The following is a 21014-nucleotide window of genomic DNA, read 5'->3' as shown; positions in this document are numbered from 1 at the left end:
GGAAAATATTTGACTCATATTCCGCCATGCTTGAGCGAGCAAGACTCCAATTCAGTTGAACTTTATGGTAAATACTCATTTTTGCAGAGTTCACCGTTGCTGTCAGTATCCAAATCCTCCTCCTGCTCTTTCTCCTTCTTCCATCACGGTGTGAAAAAACTCCCGAATATTTCGTGGGCTGAATTTTTCTCCGGTCGCCCTCCTCACTGATGATAATGTGTTTGATCAGCTCGTGAAGGTCTCTCTCCTCTTGTGTCGGTGCGTCCTTTTATTGGCTTGTGGCCTCTGTCTCTGTCCTCATTACTTGATGGTTTTATTTGAGGACTTCGACGTCTTGCAGAATTTTTGACCTCGCAGATTTGAAGCTTGTGCTTGACTCAAGGCCAGTTTTTCTTCTTAAATGATTTCTCGAATTCCTTGAATTTCTTGAAAGCTTTTCAGACCATGGTCCCCTGATATGTTAACAAGATAAAACACCTTGAAACCTTGGTATGAAAAGCTGTTCAGTGCTCATACTTAAAAAATATGATGATGAGATGGTTTGTTGTGTTGATACTAAGCAGAGTTTTGACTCTTTCAGCATGAAAACAGTTCATCCAAGGTTCTTCTCCTCTTCTCTCTCTTCTCTTCTTCCATCTTCTCTCCTGTCCAATATCACATACATATTTAACAGCTGGAGTCAATGAAAGTCGGGACAGATTAGAATCAGAGACTCCCCACCCTCGTTTTTGTGTCTCCCCACTCTGCTTGTGCATATTTAAAAATTTAAAAATCAAAAAATTGAATCTTTTTCTGTCCTCTTGTCACCTCTTCTTTTTCACGTTCTTTTGTTCTTTAATTTCTCCACCTCTCTAATCTTTATATAAATAAACTGAGTGCTGTACTCTGTTCTGCCGTCCATCTCTCCCCCGTCTTTGGTTTATTTACTAAATCCAAGAAATGATCTAAATCTGCTCCCTGCTGAAATATTATTTTCTTCTTCTCCACAGATGAGTTCGTTCAGTACGAGGGCTCTGACGCTGCTCTCGTCAGTTTTCGGGGCCTGTGGTTTGCTGTTGGTGGGCGTCGCCGTGTCCACAGATTACTGGCTGCTGATGGAGGAGGGAATCGTCCTACAGCAGAACCAGACCACCGAGGTGAAGATGGCCCTGCACTCCGGCCTGTGGAGGGTGTGCTTTGTGGCAGGTCGGTTACACTTTCACGTCACCAGCTGCTCATGGTTGTTGGAAACCATGGAAAAGATGCTGCACTTTCCCAGAGTCTTTGTTCAGGGACAGTCGGCTCAGACAGAGTTTATTATATCAGAATATTTTGACGACGTGCTCTTGGAGTTGGCCTGTCAGTATAAAGGCACTGTTCATGTCAGCAGCTTTTCATTTCAGGTTGAAGCAGCAGCGACTTTCAACAGTAGATGCTGTAGAACTGTCAGAGTCACTCACATGGCAGTGACATGACACCGCCAGCAGATCTAATGTTGGCTGATTATGTTTTAAACGTGACTTTTTTACATGTTTTCATGTGTTTGTTCATGCTCTGGAACATGCACAGTGGGGCAGACGCCACAGATACAAATAACTGTCCTTGTTGCAGAAGCTGTCTCTGTGTGTCGGGTCATGATGGTGTTGCTCTGGGGAGGCAGCCATGTTTGAGTTTCCCTGTTGTCTGACGCCTGGTACAAAAGGTCAGAGGAGGAAACGCTGGTGGCATTTGGAAAGACCGTGTGTGTGTGTGCGTGCGTGTGCGTGCGTGTGTGTGTGTGTGTGTGTGTGTGTGTGTGTGTGTGTGTGTGTGTGTGTGTGTGCACCTATCCATCAGTGGACCTCACAGTCACCCCAGCGTTGCAGAGACAGAGTGCAGCAACATTAGTATATATAGTAAAATTATACTTTATACACACACACACACGTCTCTGAGAGCTGTCCTTCATGTTGCAGCCACTGTGCTTCTCTCTGTGCTTCTCAGTCTTGTGTCAAACTAACGGCCTTAAACTTTGCAAACAGCTCTCAAACTCTGTGAACTGCTTGGTTTGACATTTGACCTTTATTTCCTGGAACCTCTGAATGTTTGCTGTGTGTGCTGGATTTTCAGATTCATTGCAGATCCTGAGAATGCAACACCTGATTCTGGTTCTTAGAGATTTTGACTCTTTCATTGTATTTGAAATCTCAGTGCAGCACACAGGGATCAAGCCTTTACTCTATTTCTCATTCTCCTTGAGTCTGTCCCCTGGGCACGGGTCTTCAGAGTTCCCAGAGGATTAAACCCACAACCTCAGAGCTTCTGAATGGTCCTGTTCCTCCAGTGCCTTTCCACTTGACCACCGTGACCTGCCAGAGGTGGTTTCAACTTTCCCTTTGGACAGCACCCAAAGGAAAGAGCCCAAGGCTCAAAGAAGAAGAGGGAAACAGAAGGACAGCGTGTGAGAACTGGCCAACTGTCAAATTCATACTCCAAACAAACAGGGGGCAACATATCTAATATTATTCTTACTTATTGTTATATTATATATTGTTAATTTTTGAATGTTTTAAATTAAAACATTACATGTTGCCCCTCTAGCTAAATGTCTCAGTGAGGACTGTTTGGAACTTAATGAATTTTGATGTCCGACTTCCAAAGGACGGACACAGAAGGTCAAAGAAACACTCCTGAAACGGTCGTGACCCAGCTGTCTCCAGGAGTCTCAGTCTGTCTGTGCTTGTAGGCGTCCTTCTGCTGAGATACGTTTGTGTACATATAGATGTCTGTTTTGTGCATCGAATGTGTGTGGCTTCTCAGTTTGAGGTTAATCGCTGTGTCTGTATTCAGCTCCTCTCTCTCTCGGCTCAGACCTTGTTTTCTCCTGAACCTCCTGACCTCCATCTGTCTCTGCCTCTAAATGGCTTTTTTCTCTCACTTCCATTCTCTGCTCCCCTGTTTTTCTTTTTCATCATGTCTTTTGGGGTCTCTCTACTCTCTTTCCATTCGTTCTCTCTGAATCTCTTTGTTTGTCTCCCCTGTCTCTCAGTCTTCTCCCAGCTGTCTGCCGCCTCTCTCTGCGTTTCTTAACCTTTTTGTTTACTCTTGTTTTATTTCCACATGTAAACATTTCCTTATTGTTTTTGACCCAGAGACGACCCAGATAACTTCCACACAGTCTCACAATCATTCTTTTTCTTCCTCTGTTCATTGTTTTTCTCTCAGGACCTGAGAAGGGCAGATGTGTGGCATCAGAATATTTCACCGAGCCAGAGATAGAGATCACGACAGAAAATACAGCCAACATACTCAGTAAGTCGCATGCATCCCAAGATAAAACACACAAATACACGTCTACACGTCTGCGTTCAGTTATATTCAGCTGAAATAGTTTCCATTATTACCAGCTTTCACCTCCAACCTCCAACCTGTTTGGAAAAATTGGATTTCAGCACTGATAAAAGAGGATGATTTACTCCTCAGCGATATTTTATTTATTTCACTGAAATAAATATTGATGCTGTGCAGACGTTCCAATCAAAGACAGTGCTTTCTGATCTGGAGCCAACTACACAGACGAGATAGATAGATAGATAGATAGATAGATAGATAGATAGATAGATAGATAGATAGATAGATAGATAGATAGATAGATAGATACACTGCTTCTATTATGCTGTTTGTAGCAATTTTTATATATTACATGACATAAATATTGTGTAATATGTTTATTTGCCAGTGAAGAACCGTATTTATTTCTAAAGAACTCTGTGTATACTGATATTTATTCTGATATTTTTCAAACAGTGAATTAATGTTGAGAACATGCTCAACTTCCCCCGTGGACTTATTTTGTCTTTGAGCTGCTTTAATGATTTAAGATGTTGACACTATGAACTGGCTTCAAAGTGCTCTCCTCTCCACAGTTTGTTGTGTCTCTTTGAAGTAATCCAGACTGTTGTTGGAGACACCAGGGGGAAGACTTTTAGTCCACTTAATGCTAGACAAATGTCCTCAGGTAGACACACAAATCACAACCCTGTAGTGGCACAGTGGGAGAGATTATTGAGTAAATCAAACACCAAGGCGCTCAACATAACCCTGATGAGCTCATGCAGACGTCTGGTTTGAAGTATGCACCTGGATGATTGTATTTCTCACCACATTTTTATTTTTATTTTAATCTATATTTACTTATTCTTCAAACAATGCTGTTTTCACAGGGATGCTAAAAACACATTTGTTGTTTTGGGGAATTAAACAAGCAAAACGGTTTTAATTGTGATTTTTGTGTAAGTGCACGGCTAAGATAACACAACAACGTCAGGCTCATGTCGTCACACAAGCACACGACAAGGCTAACGCTGGGAACCGACATGCAGCTCCTCCAACATGTTTCTTTCTTCATGTTTTTTTGTGTAATACTGTGAAGCACAACAACAAATCAAACATGTCTGTAGCTGATGTGAGTCTGACTTTAAAGCTTCACTAATCAGTGTTTCCGTAGTAACAACTGGTCAAATGAAACGTGTAATTTGACTCACAGAAAACTCAGACAGCGTTTTAGTGTCTTGGATGATTTAGGTGCCAGTTTACAGCTTACAATATTCTGTCACTACTACATCATTTATTTACTCATAAACAACTTTTCCTGCTGATCTGTGCATGACTGTGTTTTTAATTATGTCTCTTATCTCCCACCGTCCTCCCTGTCCTTCAGAAATGGTCCGAACTGCCACCCCCTTCCCCATGGTGTCTCTGCTCTTCGTCTTCACCGCTTTCGTCATCAGCAACATCGGACACATCCGGCCGCAGCGCACCATACTCGCCTTCGTTTCTGGAATATTCTTCATACTGTCAGGTGACGCGTAGATGCAAGAACGTACACACTGCAAACTCATTTGTCAAAGACCGTGAGTTTGAGTCTAAAGTTTTTCATTAAAGGCAACGTCCTCAGCCCCTGCACGATAAGTCTTATTCACGAGGTTTAGTGCTTCAGCCCTTCTTGTTGTGTGTGGAAATAAGGTTTGCAAACAAATCAAAAACTTGCAGAACACTAATTTTATACTCTTGTGGAACAACCGGAGACTCCAGGCTTTTCTTGACATGGTTTGTTTCCGTTTTTTCCAATTATTCTCCTGTGTCTCGTTGTCATTGCAAAGCAGCCTGGGAGACGAACCTCAGCGCATAGCTGTCAGAAAATCTGTGGAAGGAGGGTCTGCGGAGAATAAAAACATTTCCTAACAATGCTAAATGTGATTTGAGCTGTGTGTTCATGCCAAAAGTAAAGTCCAGTGAGCTCCATCCAGGTAACAGCACAGATGCAGCTGCTCTGAGGAATATTTCTCTGCCTTTTGGTGGGACGCTCTGCAGCAGTCCTCAAAGGTTTATGATCATGTGATTAAACCTGAACATGAACTCTCCTATAGGCTGCTCTCAGGTCTGTCAGTCAGTTTGATGTGATGATGGTGAGGACTTAAAACCTGTTCAGATAAAAAGCTTTGGTGAGGCATCACATCAGAGATTTCAGATTTGAGCTCAGGCTACAGTTTCTGCGGTTACATTTTCACCCGATGCTCCTGAAACTGTTGGGATTTTGGAAGTTGGTCATGCACAGTTGTTCAGTCCTGTCTGTCTGAGTGATTGATTCTTTGTTGCCCAAACAGCTTTGATTGTGAGGACCCTGAGAAAGCCGCAGACCCTGAATTCAGCAGGAGTATAGAAAAAGTCAATAAGACGGAGGTCTAGTACGAGACTGACGTGAACGCGTCAAACTCACCTGTGGACTGAAGTAAGATATTAAAAAGCACCAGAGCAGAAGAAGAGAAGCGAATTTGTTAAAAGTCAACATTCTTCAAGGTTAATGATAAAAACGGCAGCTCGGTGGACGGGAGACTTTGCAGCTCTTCTTTCCTGTTCCCAGCTGACAGCTTGTCAGACTTTACCTTGTTCTTGCTGGTGGCTGAACAGTGAACAGGATTTAATTCCAAATAATTGCTCTCTGCTGAGGAGGCTGCAGGGCAGCCGTGATTTGATATTTCACCGCAGGCTGTTGGTAAAAAGTTTCAGCTTAAACAGACTGGAAAGCGACTTTGTTGTAGTTTGACATTTCAATCAGAGAGTCTTTAATGAGGAGGCGGGTTTACTTCAGGATGACACCTTTTTTGGTCTGAGCCCAAAATCTCCCATTACTTCACTGCAGTAAGTGAACTGGACACAAACCGTCAGTGCAGTCAGATTTTATTCCAGTGCCACGTGGAACGTTACTGGATGAAATGTTTGATCACACATATTCTTTTATAAACCCACATGGTAGTGTATTTAAAAAAAAAAAAGGAGAGACTTGCAGACTGAATTTTGTCCATACAAACATAATACTGCTTGATGGGAGGGGAATTCAGTCAGACATAAGATATCTGAAGGAAAACCCAAAACTACCAGCAGATACAGAAAACAACAATATTCTGTGCTATGAGAAATTTCTGCACATGCATGTGCAGAAGCATCATGTATTGATACTTCTACCACTGCGAAACTTGTAAAGTTTACACTGTGGAGTGAAAGAGCAAACTACAGACTGTTCACAGCCACCTGCAGCAGTGTCACTTTCACGATCAGCCTCAGAACTGGTCCATTGATTTGCTTACTGTGAGGCTGAAATCAGAGAACCCACTCAGAGCAAAGTTGTTGTCTGTTCTTCTTGTTTCAGTGATGATTAACAGTGAACAAACGAAGTCTCCTCTGTCACGTTGCTGAGCCGGAGCTGTGAAATCTTTCACTGAGCTTTGTGTCTCATTTGTTTGAGTCCTGTTGGGAAGCAGAGTCACTGCAGCCAACAGGGTGGCATCACCTCGTCACATCGCTGCGAGAGCAGCCGGGTGACGTTTCCGGACGGTTACCTCGAGTCCGGGGTCGAGCGTTCAGCTGATGAAGTAGTTGTTGGGATTTTTTTTGGACCTTGTTAGTCTGTCTCTCTCTGTCTCTGAGCAGACAGGATGACATCACCCTCCTGTTTCATCCTCTTTGGGTTTTTTTTGCATGAGGGAGCTTTACCTCACAGATGCTAGCTTAGCATGGTGGACTGCTGACTGGACATTTGGACAGTCATGACAAACATGGTGTCATAGGAATGTCACAGAGCCAAGGTGGAGATAAACACATGCATGCATTTACACAAGCCTGCACACATGTAACCCATAATATTTTATTTTTTCCTATTTCCTATTTATTTTATGTTTATTATAATTTATTTAGAGCTTCAGATTGAACAACACTTAAATGAAAACAACAGCAGACATGATGTCAGAGCATTATTCTTACTTTCACAGAGAAGACACCAGGTTTCTTTGTCTGCCATGTCTCTCACCTCCAGAAGTCATTTCAACAACTGGTAATTGTTTGGCGTCTTGTGAGAAGAATAAAAAGCTGATCTCTGTCACAGTCAGAGATTTTTTTTTTTTTTTTGTCTGATAGTTCGTAGCACAAAAGAAAGAATTGAGCCCAGAAATCGTTGGACGTCATTTTCACCTGTGAGACAGCAAAATGACAACACACAACCAAGCTGGGTGTTTGTCCCGTGTGTGTGTGTATGTGTGTGTGTGTGTGTGTGTGTGTGTGTTTTCTTGTAAAAAGAGTGTGTTTTTCAAAAGCGGCACCGCAATTATTTCACACACAGCAGGGGAGAAATCACTGCTGCTTTAAAATCACGTCACATGATTTTTTTGCTGCTTTTTTGCAGCTTGTCTCGACTTGTGTGTATTTTTGTCGTGAAAACTGCCCATCAGTCACAGAGCGCCTCGAGGCTGCAACATGGCTGTGGACCAGCTGTTTCCTCCCTTTTCTCCTGTCTGTCCTTCCTCCAGTAATTTCTCTCCTCTCGTTCTCTCTCTCTTTTTTCTCCCTCTCTGGTGTTTTTCCCCCTGTCCCTCTGTGAATGTGTGTGTGTGTGTGCACATTCATACACGTGGAGCCCACACATAAAGGCCAAGAGGCTGCTGCTGAGATTCAGTCACAACACTGCCATCTGGTGGCCAAATAAGGGAACAATATTTATCTATCTTAATTAAATTGACAGACAGAGCACACAATAAACAAATAGTTTATTTAAAACATTTGTTTAAGCGTACACGTAACATAAAATCAGTCGTAAAGGACAAATCAAATCTAAAGTAGCCTAAATGTAAACTGCATTTGTGGAGAGACTTGAACATGTCTCTTATTCCCAACAGGCCAAAAAACATCACGTCTATTTTTCCAGGAAACTTTCTCATTTTTTAAACCTGCTAAATATTGTTTTACACACTTCGCACCGCCAGGATACAGAGCAGTCAAACAGAAACGTGTCCATATGAAAACATCACATTCACTTGAGGCGTCTAAGCTCACAAGACGTGTTTGTTCCATCACTTAAATCCAGCAGATCTGCTTCCTTAAGGACTACGCGTCTCCTGCTTTGATTAGTCCCATTCTGAGCAGCTGTCACACCAAACAACCTCACTGCTGAACAGGTATTTCCAATCAGGACCAGATGGTGCTCTGCTAATCTGTTTCCAGGTAAAGCTCCTCTGTTTGCAGTCACTTGTTTTTCTGCATTTTTGTGGTGATCATGTCTGCAGGCAGGTCAGGGGGCCTTTGTGCATGTTTGTGTAAAATGTCATGTATAGCAGTTTTCGGTGGGCCCCCTCCTGATCCCCATCACAGTAAGTTTGTGGTCATTTATATGGGAATACGCACCACTTAACTCAAATACTAAAGGTTTTAAGAATGGGTTTGTGCCTTGAAAGAACCAGAAGCAGAACAGACCAATCCCAGGACGTGTTGCTTCCTTGTTGTATCTCAGACGTGTAGTTCCATTTTTAAGGAGGAGCACGTTCGCTCTGCAGAGCGACACCCCGACACCGAGGCTTAAATCCAGCCTAACACATTCTGAACACTCCATGTAGGCCAGTGTTTGTTTGTTTCACTCCTGTTATCAAAGTGTTGTATGCTCAAGTATCAGTGGTTTCCAAGAGAAAATGAGCTGTGCAGTGATTTTTTTTTAAAGGAACCATTTTCTGCTGTGTTTAGTGTGTCGGAGTTTCAGTGTTGGAGGATTTTGGAGGTCAGCTGCAGTGGTTAGTCTGTCGACAGGGGAGGAAGCACTGACACACTCCTAATGAGGATCCACTGTGTGTGTGTGTGTGTGTGTGTGTGTGTGTGTGTGTGCCTGCACAAGTCAGTGAGGACTTGTACGCTTTAGTGTGTATTTGCATTTGTGTGCTTTGTGCACTGATGTTTCTTTGTCTACAAGCATGAGTGTGTGTGTGTGTGTGTGTGACTGTGTCCTTGTTTATCTCTATACCACAGCACAGCCTGTTGTTGGGGTTTTCTCAGCCTATTTACAGTACAACCAGGACACGTTATCATTAGCTATGCCAGCTACAGAGCACACACACACATACAGACACACACACACACACACACACACACACACGGAAATACAAAGAGACTAAAGGTCCATTCAGATGGGATTAGTATTACAGGGTAATTCTCTTAGTTTTCTGGTTATTTGTGTTCGTATGGTTGTTACACACTGATTGACCTGGTCCTGCGTCGTCACTGCTCTTTAGCATTAAACCTCTTTCTCAATGGAAAATTCACTTATGACCTATGACCCTGTTCGTGTGTCGAGACCGACCCCCGACTCTTCTCTGTAAAATTTACTCACACACACTTATTTTGCTGCACACACACTGATCACAGTGAGTAAAGGAGAAACGTGCATGAAGTGGATTTAAACAGCTGGGTCTCTGACAGGAAACAGCTCAGGTCGCTCAGAACTGGATCAATAATAATACAATAAATAATAACTCAACACTGATTGCTAACAATATGATTTCTGTGTGTGTGTGTGTGTGTGTGTGTGTGTCCACAGGTCTCAGTCTGGTGGTGGGTCTGGTCTTGTATATCTCAAGTATCAATGATGAGGTGATGAACCGACCCAGAGAGCCAGAGCTGTTCTTCCACTACCACTACGGCTGGTCCTTCGCCTTCGCCGCCTCCTCCTTCCTGCTCAAAGAGGTGATCTAAGCACAATACACACATTCACACTAACAGACACACACACACACATGCAAACACACACAGCTGTAATCATGCATGATCAGGGGTTTACTGCATGTACATATGCACTGTGCAGAAATGCACATAGACAGAAGCTTGTGTGAATAAAACACAAAAGAGCAATCACACTGGATATGCATGTGGACAGAATGCACACACACACACACACACAATGCAGATGTGTTCAAGTAAACACAAAAACACACACTGAGCAGTTCACAGTGACACTAATATGTACTGATGCTTAACATTTACTGATGCTCTGTAACTGATAAAAGACTTAATGTGCACAGACACACACACACACACACACACACACACACACACACACACACAGATTGTTTGGAATCGGACTTGGACGTCGACCAACCGCCGTTTAGCTAAATACACTCAAGCATGTGTAAAAACATGGATACACACAAACTGCTTGTAGCTTGCTGAAATGTAGACTTGTTCAGCTAAACACACACACACACACACACACACACGCGCGCGCACACACACACACACACATTAAAAAGTGCCTGCGTAGGAGCCCGTCATCCTGCCTGCATCAATATTCATAAATGTTAATAGCTTGAATACTTGAGGGCAGCAGCTCTGTCGCAGCACAGCTTCATATGCATCAGAATATTCCTCGCTGGGTGAGGGGGGGGCTCCTACTCCTCCTCCTCCTCTATCTCTTCTTTCTTTTCATCGTTCTTCTCCTCTTCTTCACTGCTTTGCTGAAGTCTCCTTTCTCTCTCTATGCCCTCTTCTTTTATCTTGTCTCTTCTTTTCTTCTTTTATCTTCAGTTTTTTAATCCCCTGTTGTCCCCTCCTGTCTCCTCTCTTCTTCTCTTATCTCCTCTGCTCTCCTCCTCGCTCCTCTTGCGTTCTGTCCTTTCATCTTATCTCCTCCTTGTCTTTCCCCCTTTTCTGTTTTGTTTTCCTTTCCCTCATCTTCCACTTTGTTTTCCTCTTCTCTTTTCTTCTTTTGCCTCATTCAAATCTGTTCCCTTCTTTTCTGTACTTTATCTTCTCTCTTCCATGTCTTTCATTTTGTAATCCCACTTTCCCTCCTCCTCCTCTCTGTTCTTCTTCTGTCATCTCCTCTGTGCTACTCCCATTTTCTTTGTTCCCTTTCTCTCCTTTCTCTGTTTCTGTTCTTCTCTCTTCTGCAGCACCCACATGTCCTTTTTTGTCCTTTTTTATGTTACTTTCCCCAATCAACTGCCCCCCTTTCCCCTCTCTTTATCTTATTTCCTTCTAGTCTTCCCTTTTTCTTGTCTTCTCATGCCTGGTTTTATCTCCTTCCCTCTCTTCCTTTGCTTCTATTGTTTTCTAATCTGCACTAGAGCTGCAAAACATAGGATTTAATACTCTCTCTCTCTCTCTCTCTCTCTCTCTCTCTCTCTCTCTCTCTCTCTCTCACTCACTCTCTCTCTCTCTCACACACACACACACACACACACACACACACACACACACACACATCTACATTCTCAAGTTTCAGGGCTGTTGTAGCGATGATGTTGTGGATGAATAGCGAATGAGCTGCGAAAGCTCAGCGGATGCGCGGGTGAAAACGTGAATACATTTTTGATAACGGTTTGTTCCACCGAGGAGCTCCGAGCCTTTTTGTCAACTCCCTGCTAAATTATTATGAATTATTTTAATTTTTCGCCCTCCTGATGGCAGTGTCTTGCAGTTTACAGAGAAGGATCCTGCTGATTCTGGTGTTTCATAAAAGCTTTTTGCATCAGGGAATTTGGTGAAAGCTCATTCTGATTCTTGTGATAGTGATGATGTTGAGTTTTCATGCATAGAAATGGGAAAGGGCGTCTTCTCTCTATTTTTTTTTTCCCCAGCAGACATTCTCAGCTTTGTCTGATGTGTTTATTCATCTGTCAAAAACCTTAACCAGAGCTGTTTACAACCAGATTAATAACAAGAGCATTTGTTTGACTTTTTACAGATTTTAAGAAGTTCACATCCACCCATGCTGCTTGTTTAGAAATGTTAAAATATTTAAACTCTGTTGGATCCAGATCTGAACCAACGTACACAGAGATCATGAGATTTTTATTTCCTGGTATTGAAGTATTGAAGTAAATGCTGATACGTGTTTTATTTCTTATTCTTAAAGAGCAGCTTAAGACCCTCTGAAAATCGGATTCCGCTGACCTCCAGTGTTTAATCTTCTCACCTCGCTGCAGTGATTTATCGCTGTACCGCGGGGTGTTAGTGACGCTGGAGGCCGGACAGACATGGCTGTGCAGCTGAATGAGCAAATGGACTGAAAGTGGTCTGTTCTATCTCTATCTATCTATCTCTCTCCATCCCAGGGTGCAGGAGTGATGTCCGTCTACCTCTTTATGAAACGTTACGCTGAGGAGGAGCTGTACAGGCCTCACCCTGCGCTCTACCGCCCCCGCATGTCCGACTGCAGCGACTACAGTGGCCAGTTCCTCCATCCAGACTCCTGGCCCCCGCCGCAGCGCGGTCGCAGCGCCTCCGACGTCTCCTCCGACATCTCCATCCAGCTCAACCAGACTCCACCCTCACATCCGCCTCCCAAGGGGGGCAGCAGCTCCCACCCGACACCCTCCTCCTCTGGGCCTTCATCGGCAGCCAGCTACCAGCTCCAGCCGGCCTCTTCCTCCTCCACCTCCTCCTCCTATCCACACCCCCTTCACCCAGCCGTCACCTCCACCCTTCCCAGGGCCTCCCATGCCCACGGTCACCCTCAGCCCCACCCCCATCCAAGCGGGCCCCCGCCCCAGTCCCTGCCCATGGCGGCGCCACCCTCAGCCGTTCCCCCTCCCCGCTATCACACGCACATGCGAATGAGCGCCTCGCCATGCTAGGCTACAAACGCAGGGACGGGGAGGGAAAACACAACTTGGGGGGATTAGATTGGCTCTGTCACAGCTCTTACACACCACAACACACACACACACACAAACACACACACGCACACACACACACACACACATACACACACAAACACAAATCTTGTACCCTCTAAGTGTGTGGGAGGAGGGATGCAGCAGAGTGGATGAAGGAGGGAGGTTTAAGGAGATCAAAAAAAGAGGAGAGAGGAGGAAAGAAAAGAGGGGAGGAGGGGAGGAGAGGCAGGTGGGCGGAGGGATGACTCACCGCTGATGCCGAGCCCGAGATGAAGACAGACACTTAACAAAACTTTTAACACGCTGGGAGGGAACATGGGAGGGAAGGAGCGAGGGATACGATAATTAGTAGCATCAAGACGTTTGTAGGGTTTCAGACGGGTACATTCATCATCAGGGCCGTGATACACAGGCGACAGTGTGAAGCAGCACAGGAAACAGGAAGCTGAATCATTTCCAACGCGCTGTCCATTCACAAAAAGAACAGAAAGGTTTAAACAAACAACATATCTGATTAGAAATGTATTACCCTTTCATCGAACAAGGACTGACGATACCTGCTGTGCCAGGAAAGAACCAGATTTAAAAAGAAAACAAACAAACATTTATCATCTTTTTGTCGCTCCATGGCTGCAAAGGTTAATTCATTACTTTCTAAATAAATAAATGTTGAAACCATGAGAGGGAACCTTATAAAAATCTCAGATTACACATCAAAGGTCGACTGTTGTTACTGTGGCATTTGTTGTTGAGGGAGAATTCACAGGTGGTGGATAAAGAACAACGCCTGCTAACGTAAAAGCAGCACAATCTACAAACCAACAGCCCTGCAGCAGATGAGAGGCTCCGGTGGTGGAACAACTGCATCCTGTAGTGAGGAGATTTATCAGATTTAAAACTGTGATAGTTTTGTTTGTTTGTTTGTTTTTCCAATTTAAAAACATCTAAATTCGATTCTGCTCAAACAACAAACCTTTTCAGGACGACAGCAGCGATAACAGCCCCCAACATGTTTCATCCACGTATTAAGTTTGTGGACCGAAAACATCATTCACATGAAATCATGGAAAATCTATAAGCCTGAAAAGATTTAGGTTTTATTTCCAGATCGTGTTGCTCAGCCCTGCTCAGGACGGTTCACGTGAAGTTTAGTTTGTGCCAATAAATTTATAATTAACTGCCACATTCATTTAGTGATTTTAGTCCTGAACCCAATGACGTGTTTCATTACTTCCCTGTTCCTGAAAATCTGTGTTTCCAAAGAAATTTCTGAAATACCACGATGATAAAGACTATCAATATTAATTATCAGTATTGCTTACAGTTTTTGCCCATGTACCATGACCTAAATCCACAACTATTATGTACACACGCACAGGTAAAATGTATATGCATATAGAGATTTATACTCCTATTCTGTATAGAAATTCTTCTTCTTCCCTCTCTCCTACACTCTTCCTGAAACAAAAGTTATGAAAACTTAATCCTCTGCGTCTGTCCTGGGGTGTAAATACTACAGTATGTTTTAGGTGTTTTAGCCATTGAATTTTCTAAGCTGTTTGTATTTTGACAGGGAAGCTTTGGGATGAATGTTCAACATTTTGTGGAATGAAGCCGAGGACGTGACTGAGAGACCTTTTAAAGCTTCGAGCACAGTTTGAGAGCCTCTGTGGGAGCTTCAGGAAGTTTCTGTTACCTGACTGAACGAGGACTGTCCGTTTCCCCGGTGATCACCCATGGTACAATCGAAATGGATGCCTTGGACTTTTGGCCCTGTTGCCATGGAACTGAGAATTTGAGAGGTGTGTAGATAATAATACATGCAGATATGAGAAACCAGAGCTCTTAAAGCCAGGTTCTGGTTGCATTCCATTTGAATCCATTCAGTTCAGAAGGTTAAGCTCTACCCTGGTAGAGTGTCAGTGGAAATGGTTTCATACCACTTCCCTTCATCTCGACGTTGTTTCTGACAGCTTGGAAGTTTACTCAGAGTGATAAATTCCCAGTTCCCGAAAGTAAAGTTTACTTTTTGTTCAGCTGAATGACAGCGTGCTTCCTGAACTGACAGATTTCAGATGGAATCTAACTCATCCTGGTTTTACATTAGGAATCGAAGGTTTAAATGACTGAAGTAAAAACATGGCACCTTGACGAACACGAACTTACATGGGGAGCAATCTGAAAATCTGAGCGCACAGATGGCCTTGCATTCCAATTTACCTCTAGTTCTAATCTATTATTAATGTAATGAGCTTAGCTGACACACACAGACGTGAGATTTTACAACATTTCTGCAGACTTTCATGGCACCCAGACATTTTAGGTCTCTCAGATATTTACCTCTGACGACGAGCAGAAAATATCTGAAAGTTTAACTGATGAGTTTCAGTCAGAGTTCCAATGAAAACACAACAGGTTGCGGTATGTGGATCCTCAAACATTGCACCCATATGTGATTATGAGCGTGTCATTCCGAAACCGTGGACTCAGACATGCTGCAGTAACACCTCCCAGCCTTTTGTGAGGGTTAGGGTTAGGGAAAAAATGGCCTCAGATTAAAGCTACGGGGGCGCATACACGAGTTTTTCAGTTTGACTCCCATTGAAGTTCTCATGCTGCACAGTGACTTCAGGAGATGAAGGATTGCTTGTTTTTTAGCATAGTAATGACCGTGCCCAGCAGGGGGCATTGTTTGTAGCCATTTTTAGCTCTACAGGGGAAAAATGTTATGCTTACAACCTGTGGTACTGTTAACAAGAAAACAGTGTAGCAAATGAACTGCGGTGTTAGCATCTTTTATGAATATTTGCTATGTGAAAAATAAATAGAAAATCATTTAGCAGCTGAGTATGAGAGCTTTCGCTGATGTTTTGAGATGTTTATTTTAATTGCCAAAGCTGAGCATTCGTGCTGTGTAGTGAGCGCGCACAACCAGCACAGACACACAAACAGACACACACAATTATATTTATGTAGCTGACTTCTGAGGAGGTTGTTTCTCTGATACAAATAAATCCAACCAAGAACCAACAATGGTTTTTTGTTTTTTTTTGTTTTTTTGCAGACATCGCAGCAGAGAGGCAGTGCTCTGATGCAGTGAAACACTTTTTGAAATGTTTACTTCCTTTGTTCAACGCAGACATTTCTGCAAACTGTGATTTGGGTGTAAATATTCACACTGTACACGCTGTATGCAGTCTACCCGAGATGTGTTTACATTACAAAAAATATATATATATATATCTATATATATATAGATATATATATATATATAGAGAGAGAGAGAGAGAGAGAGAGAGATTATTCAAAAGTTTTCATGGTCATCGTTGTTTTGAGTCAAACGGCATCTGACCGATTCAATACCTGACAAAAACCGACCGACCCTGAAAATGTGCAGTTTGCAGGCCGAGGATTTTATCTGCCGCAGCGTGTTTAAGTTTAAAACCAATAAAGCTTGCCTGGTTCCAGCCTACTAGTTGTTTATTTATTTATTATACTCGCTCATTTTACACACTTATGGGAATTAAAGTGATCGGCTGATCAGAGAGCTTTGATCAGTTAAGTTTATAGCAATTTAAAAATGCCCGTCACAAAAGGCTATGTATTTATATTTGGGAAGGAAAAATAAAATAGCTTTCATTTTGCCAGTCAGGTAGTTCGTCAGCTTCCTGACTTTTCTTTTTCTCAAAAATATACATAATTTATTTAAGTTGTGTTTGTACAAAGGAGCAGCTCATTAAACAGAAAGTCTACCTGCTGCTGTTTTAAGCCTCTGAGCTTCATCTTTAACATTCATGTTTACACAGTACATTTTACAAAATGCATTGTGGGAGATATAAAGTACTTTTGACCTATTAAATGAATGCTCTTTTAATTAAATATGACTCAATTGATTCATTGAGGAATTCACATTAACTACACTGCTTAAGCACTTAGAGAAATGCATCAGGGTCATGGAGCTGCTCTCCATTCGAGATGTTCAAACACTGCTTTCATTTGTTTTATTTTTACCCACTTATTACTCAGTTTGCTCCTTCGCTGCACTGAGAGTGACCTGCACTGAGCTCAGCAAACAGAAACGGAGATATTTGATATTAGTTTGATAGTAATTGGTTGTGAATATTTTAGCGTTGCACTGTCATTTGTTTGGCTTATGGACACGGAAGGTGTTTTTAATGCAGCACGGAAAAAATACAAAATGAGTCACAAACTGATTAGTTGAAAAAACATATTTGCATGTGTTGATAGCAGCACTTATGTAACAATCGCAGGCCTGAATATAAATGCATTATTGTGCATTACTGAAGTATGAGTCAGCCTTTACATAACGCATTTGAATTTCTCTTCTAAATTTCTTTTCCTGTATTTTCATTCAAACTCAACAGCCAAACTTTGAAACGCTCATAAAATAAATGTTTTATAAAAGGTACTAAATGTATTCAAAGTGTTTCCCTGCCAGACGCACAATGCATCTGTGAGGAAATGGGAATAAAAATACTGTTTATCATCAAAGGTGTTGCAAGTGTTTTCACTTAAGCTAATTAGACCTCTGTTCAGCTTGAACCTGGGCGGGTCTTTGCTGCAGATAAGCTGAGGTCAGAGGAATCGTTTGTCCCGTCTGACGCAAGAGGTGCCGCAAATTTAACAAGGGATTCAGAGAAATGTCAATCAAGCTTGTTATTTTCACACCTAGATGTTCCTGAGAAAAAGTCTAATCAGCTCAAATAGCTGAGCGCACCTGTGTGGGTGCACTGTGGGTATTCAGGGGGTTTTAAGAGCAAACAGAGCTGTTGCTAAAATTCTCTGGTCCAATTTTATTTTGGACAACCTTATTACCCCTTTGTGATTGCAGATAACTGGCCTGACACTAATTATAAAGTTTGCAAGTTCCTCTCAAACTTGATTTTGCTTGGGAGTGAGAATGATGTAATGCTGTCTGTCTGCACCACTGAGCTCACAGCTGCACTTTTCATTTCAGCAGCAGGAACAGACTCTTCTGATCAGAGGAGGAAGTTCCAAGCATTTTGTGGAGACAGATCCGTATTTGGACAGCTGGTCTGTCCCAATTTAGGCAACTTACTCGGAGTGGCTTGAGCACCAAGGCAACTTAGCCATAACAGAAATGACTGCCTGTAAAAAAATCACGCATAAAGATAAGTTAATCTGGGTGAGCTTGCAGGGTGGGAGCAGCAGATTGTGGGGGTGATGAGTTAATAAGAATCAGGTGTGCAGGAGCACCAAACTCACCAGGGGGGCTTCCTGGGCGGGTGAGGTGATCATGAAAAAAAAAGTGTAGCTCTGTAGCTTTGCCACCTCTGTTCAACATGCTCACATAATGTTTTATTGTCATGTTGTACTTAGTTTGTGTCATAGTTTATTAAACTATGTATAAGCAACAGTGGCGAAGATTTTCATGGTTCTCTGCGGATGCATCCTCATGACTTTGCTGATCTTCTGATTTCTCTTCTAGCGCCACCAGCAGGTCCACATTTGTGGCTTTGAGTGTGAAACGTCTCAACAGCTTTTGGAACGATGATCATGACGTGGTGAAAGGTGAGTTCACTTTTTTTTAACGAGCACTGTCACCTGGTCAAAATTCTAGTTTCTCCAACACATTCCCATCAGCCTCAGCTCTGTGTTCGTGCACATGCTAAATATCAGTATGTTAGCATTGTAACTGTAAATATGTTGCAATGCTAACATTAGCAGTTAGCTCAGAGCAATGTTGTGTTGAAATAAAGCTTCAGAGTTGCTAGAATGTCGCTGGACACAAGTTTTATAATTAAAAAAAAAACAAAACCCAAAGAGTAGCTGCCTGCTGCTTTCAGCTGCGTCAGGTCAGTCTGTGCTCTGTGCTCTGTGCTCTGTGACTGGACTGTGAGTGTCAGTGGAAGTTCTGGCTGACTGGCTTTTACTGTCGCCACAGAGCAGGACTGCACTTCATTTCTAAATGTTTGTCTTTCTGTCTGGGCATTGATTTCCTCTCTGTCTGTCTTTATTACTCTGGCTCCCCTCCCGTGGATACTCGCCACCACGCGCACACACCCACACACACACACACACACACACACACACACACACACATCCATTTACACACAAACATAAACCTCTCATCTCACCCTTCCCCTGGCAGCCTTCTGATCCATATTGGCTATCCGTCGTAGTTGAGCTCCCTCGTTGTTCCTTATTAAACCTGTAAAGGGTGTCTTGTTCTACCTGTCTGTTCTCCTTTCCACACTCATTCTTCTCTCCTTCCTGTCGTCTTTCCTCGTCTCCTTTCTTCTTTCTTCTACCTCTGTCTTCTTTGCTACAAAGCACCAGAGAAACAGATAGAGCATCATAACAGTACGCAGACTTTCATTTTTATTATGGTACGTCACACCTCATCCTGATCATTTAATGTTTAGTGCCGGCTGAGTCCGATCCCATAGTTATTTTTATGATACTTTTATCTGTTCCTACATCATGTCAATATGCAACGAGACATTTCTCTTACAGCTTTTGAAACAAAGAGTCAGAAACGAATCAGGCCTGACACCAAGCCATAAACAACACTGCATCACAACAACTTTAATATACTTAATAGTGTGCTATTTAATTATTACTAATAAAAAGGTGTAACCAGGATGAAACCAGCACTCAGCAGCATTATTTTCAGTTGGCGTTTGGTGTGAATATCCATTCAGAAGAACTAAACTGACTTTGATGAATGTGGATTTCAGAACATTGGCACAGTGTTGATTTTTGCACTCAGTCAGACACTGACTACCTTGCTGTGTCGGAGCACTCATTGATTTTTCATTATATATTGCCATCCGGTTCACTTAATGAATGAGAGCTAGATTTTTTTTTTGTAGCAGAGAGAAAGAGATGAATGCAGGCTGGAAAAAAATTTCTGACAAATATTTGCATAAAATGTCTTAAAATCCAAATCACGTTTGTGGCAAAAAAAAAAAAAAAAAAAAACGGGTTTGTTTGTTTGTTCTTTTGATCTTTTTGAAATTCAAACTCCCGGCACCTGCTTCAGCAGTCACTCACAGATCATCAACCCCCTGCAGACACACTTAAAATTTTAGTCACTCTTACCTGTTTTTGAGTTGCACCCCACTGTGCTTAATCCATATGTTGATTGTCAAGAGGAGTTTAAAAGAAAAAATTAACCCAGACCTTCATCTTCATCATCTCCCCCTCACAACGGAAGTGGTGAAAATGGGAGGAATGACAGTGCAGTTTGCCTGAAGAGTCATTCCTCCTCATGTTTTCTTTGCCAAACATTCAGGCAGTTTTTTCTGGGGTCAGTTTGCATAGTTCAAACATGAGGCCTTTAATTTGCCAAAAGGTTCTAAGTAAAGAAAAAAGTTATTAGAGGTAAAGTGCTGCAGCGAGTGTGGGCTGTACTGTGCGGTTCAGAGCCACAGCTCTAACGCTTTTTGCGGGTGTGTTGTGTGTTTATAGCCGTTTATTTTGGGACCCCGGGTGAGCTGTTTTCAGGGGCCCCAGAATTTACAACAGCCCCCTCTTGCTGTTGTGTTCTGGCTTGACCTGATTTTCCCCAGTTAGACCTATAGGTCACATTTCGACATGGACTAGTCAGGATTGTGTGACTTTTGTCTGTAGACATTAAAAAGATTTGCTGGCACATCTCTGCCAGCAGTTCATGATCCAGCCACATCACATCTTCACAGGTACAGAGGATTAAAAAAAAAGATGAACAGAGCTACAACGTTTACAAAAGCTGTTAAAGACATTTAGGAAAAACTCCTAAGAAGACAGATGAGGTGTCCCGTTAGAGCTTCCCTGCACACAAACACACACACATGCACAAAAAGCACAAACATCCGGTCCTCACGTCCTGCTCCGTCCACCTCTCTCTCTCTCTCTCTCTCTCTCTCTCTCTCTCTCTCTCTCTCCCACCAATCACGCAAATCGCCGCCACCTGCATCAGCACCGGCTGCAAAAGTTGCTCGTGCAAAGGTAAGCATATGACTGATCAATCTGATTATCCAACCGATCGCCAATATCTCATCACTGCGATTTATGCTTTAAACGACATGACAGCACGTC

At 42.7% G+C, this 21014-nt stretch overlaps 1 protein-coding gene across 3 annotated transcripts; it reads left to right on the top strand.

Moving 5' to 3' along the window:
- The first annotated feature begins 989 nt into the window (after nucleotides 1-989).
- Nucleotides 990-12908, top strand: cacng7a (calcium channel, voltage-dependent, gamma subunit 7a). Of its 3 annotated transcripts, none has more exons than XM_041053705.1 (6): nucleotides 990-1185; nucleotides 3184-3270; nucleotides 4679-4819; nucleotides 9872-10017; nucleotides 12387-12624; nucleotides 12853-12908. In XM_041053705.1, exons 1-6 carry the CDS (start codon nucleotides 990-992, stop codon nucleotides 12906-12908), a joined length of 864 nt encoding a protein of 287 aa, XP_040909639.1. The 3 variants fall into 3 exon arrangements, with proteins under 3 accessions (XP_040909639.1, XP_040909638.1, XP_040909637.1); XM_041053704.1 differs by having other exon boundaries at nucleotides 12387-12743; nucleotides 12792-12908; XM_041053703.1 differs by having other exon boundaries at nucleotides 12387-12908.
- Nucleotides 12909-21014: the final 8106 nt, after the last annotated feature.

Source organism: Toxotes jaculatrix, chromosome 13 (assembly GCF_017976425.1).
Source record: "Toxotes jaculatrix isolate fToxJac2 chromosome 13, fToxJac2.pri, whole genome shotgun sequence".
NCBI classification, from domain to species: Eukaryota; Metazoa; Chordata; class Actinopteri; family Toxotidae; genus Toxotes; species Toxotes jaculatrix.
The sequence above is the reverse complement of the archived record's forward strand: the minus strand, read 5'-3'. Positions and strand labels throughout refer to the sequence as shown.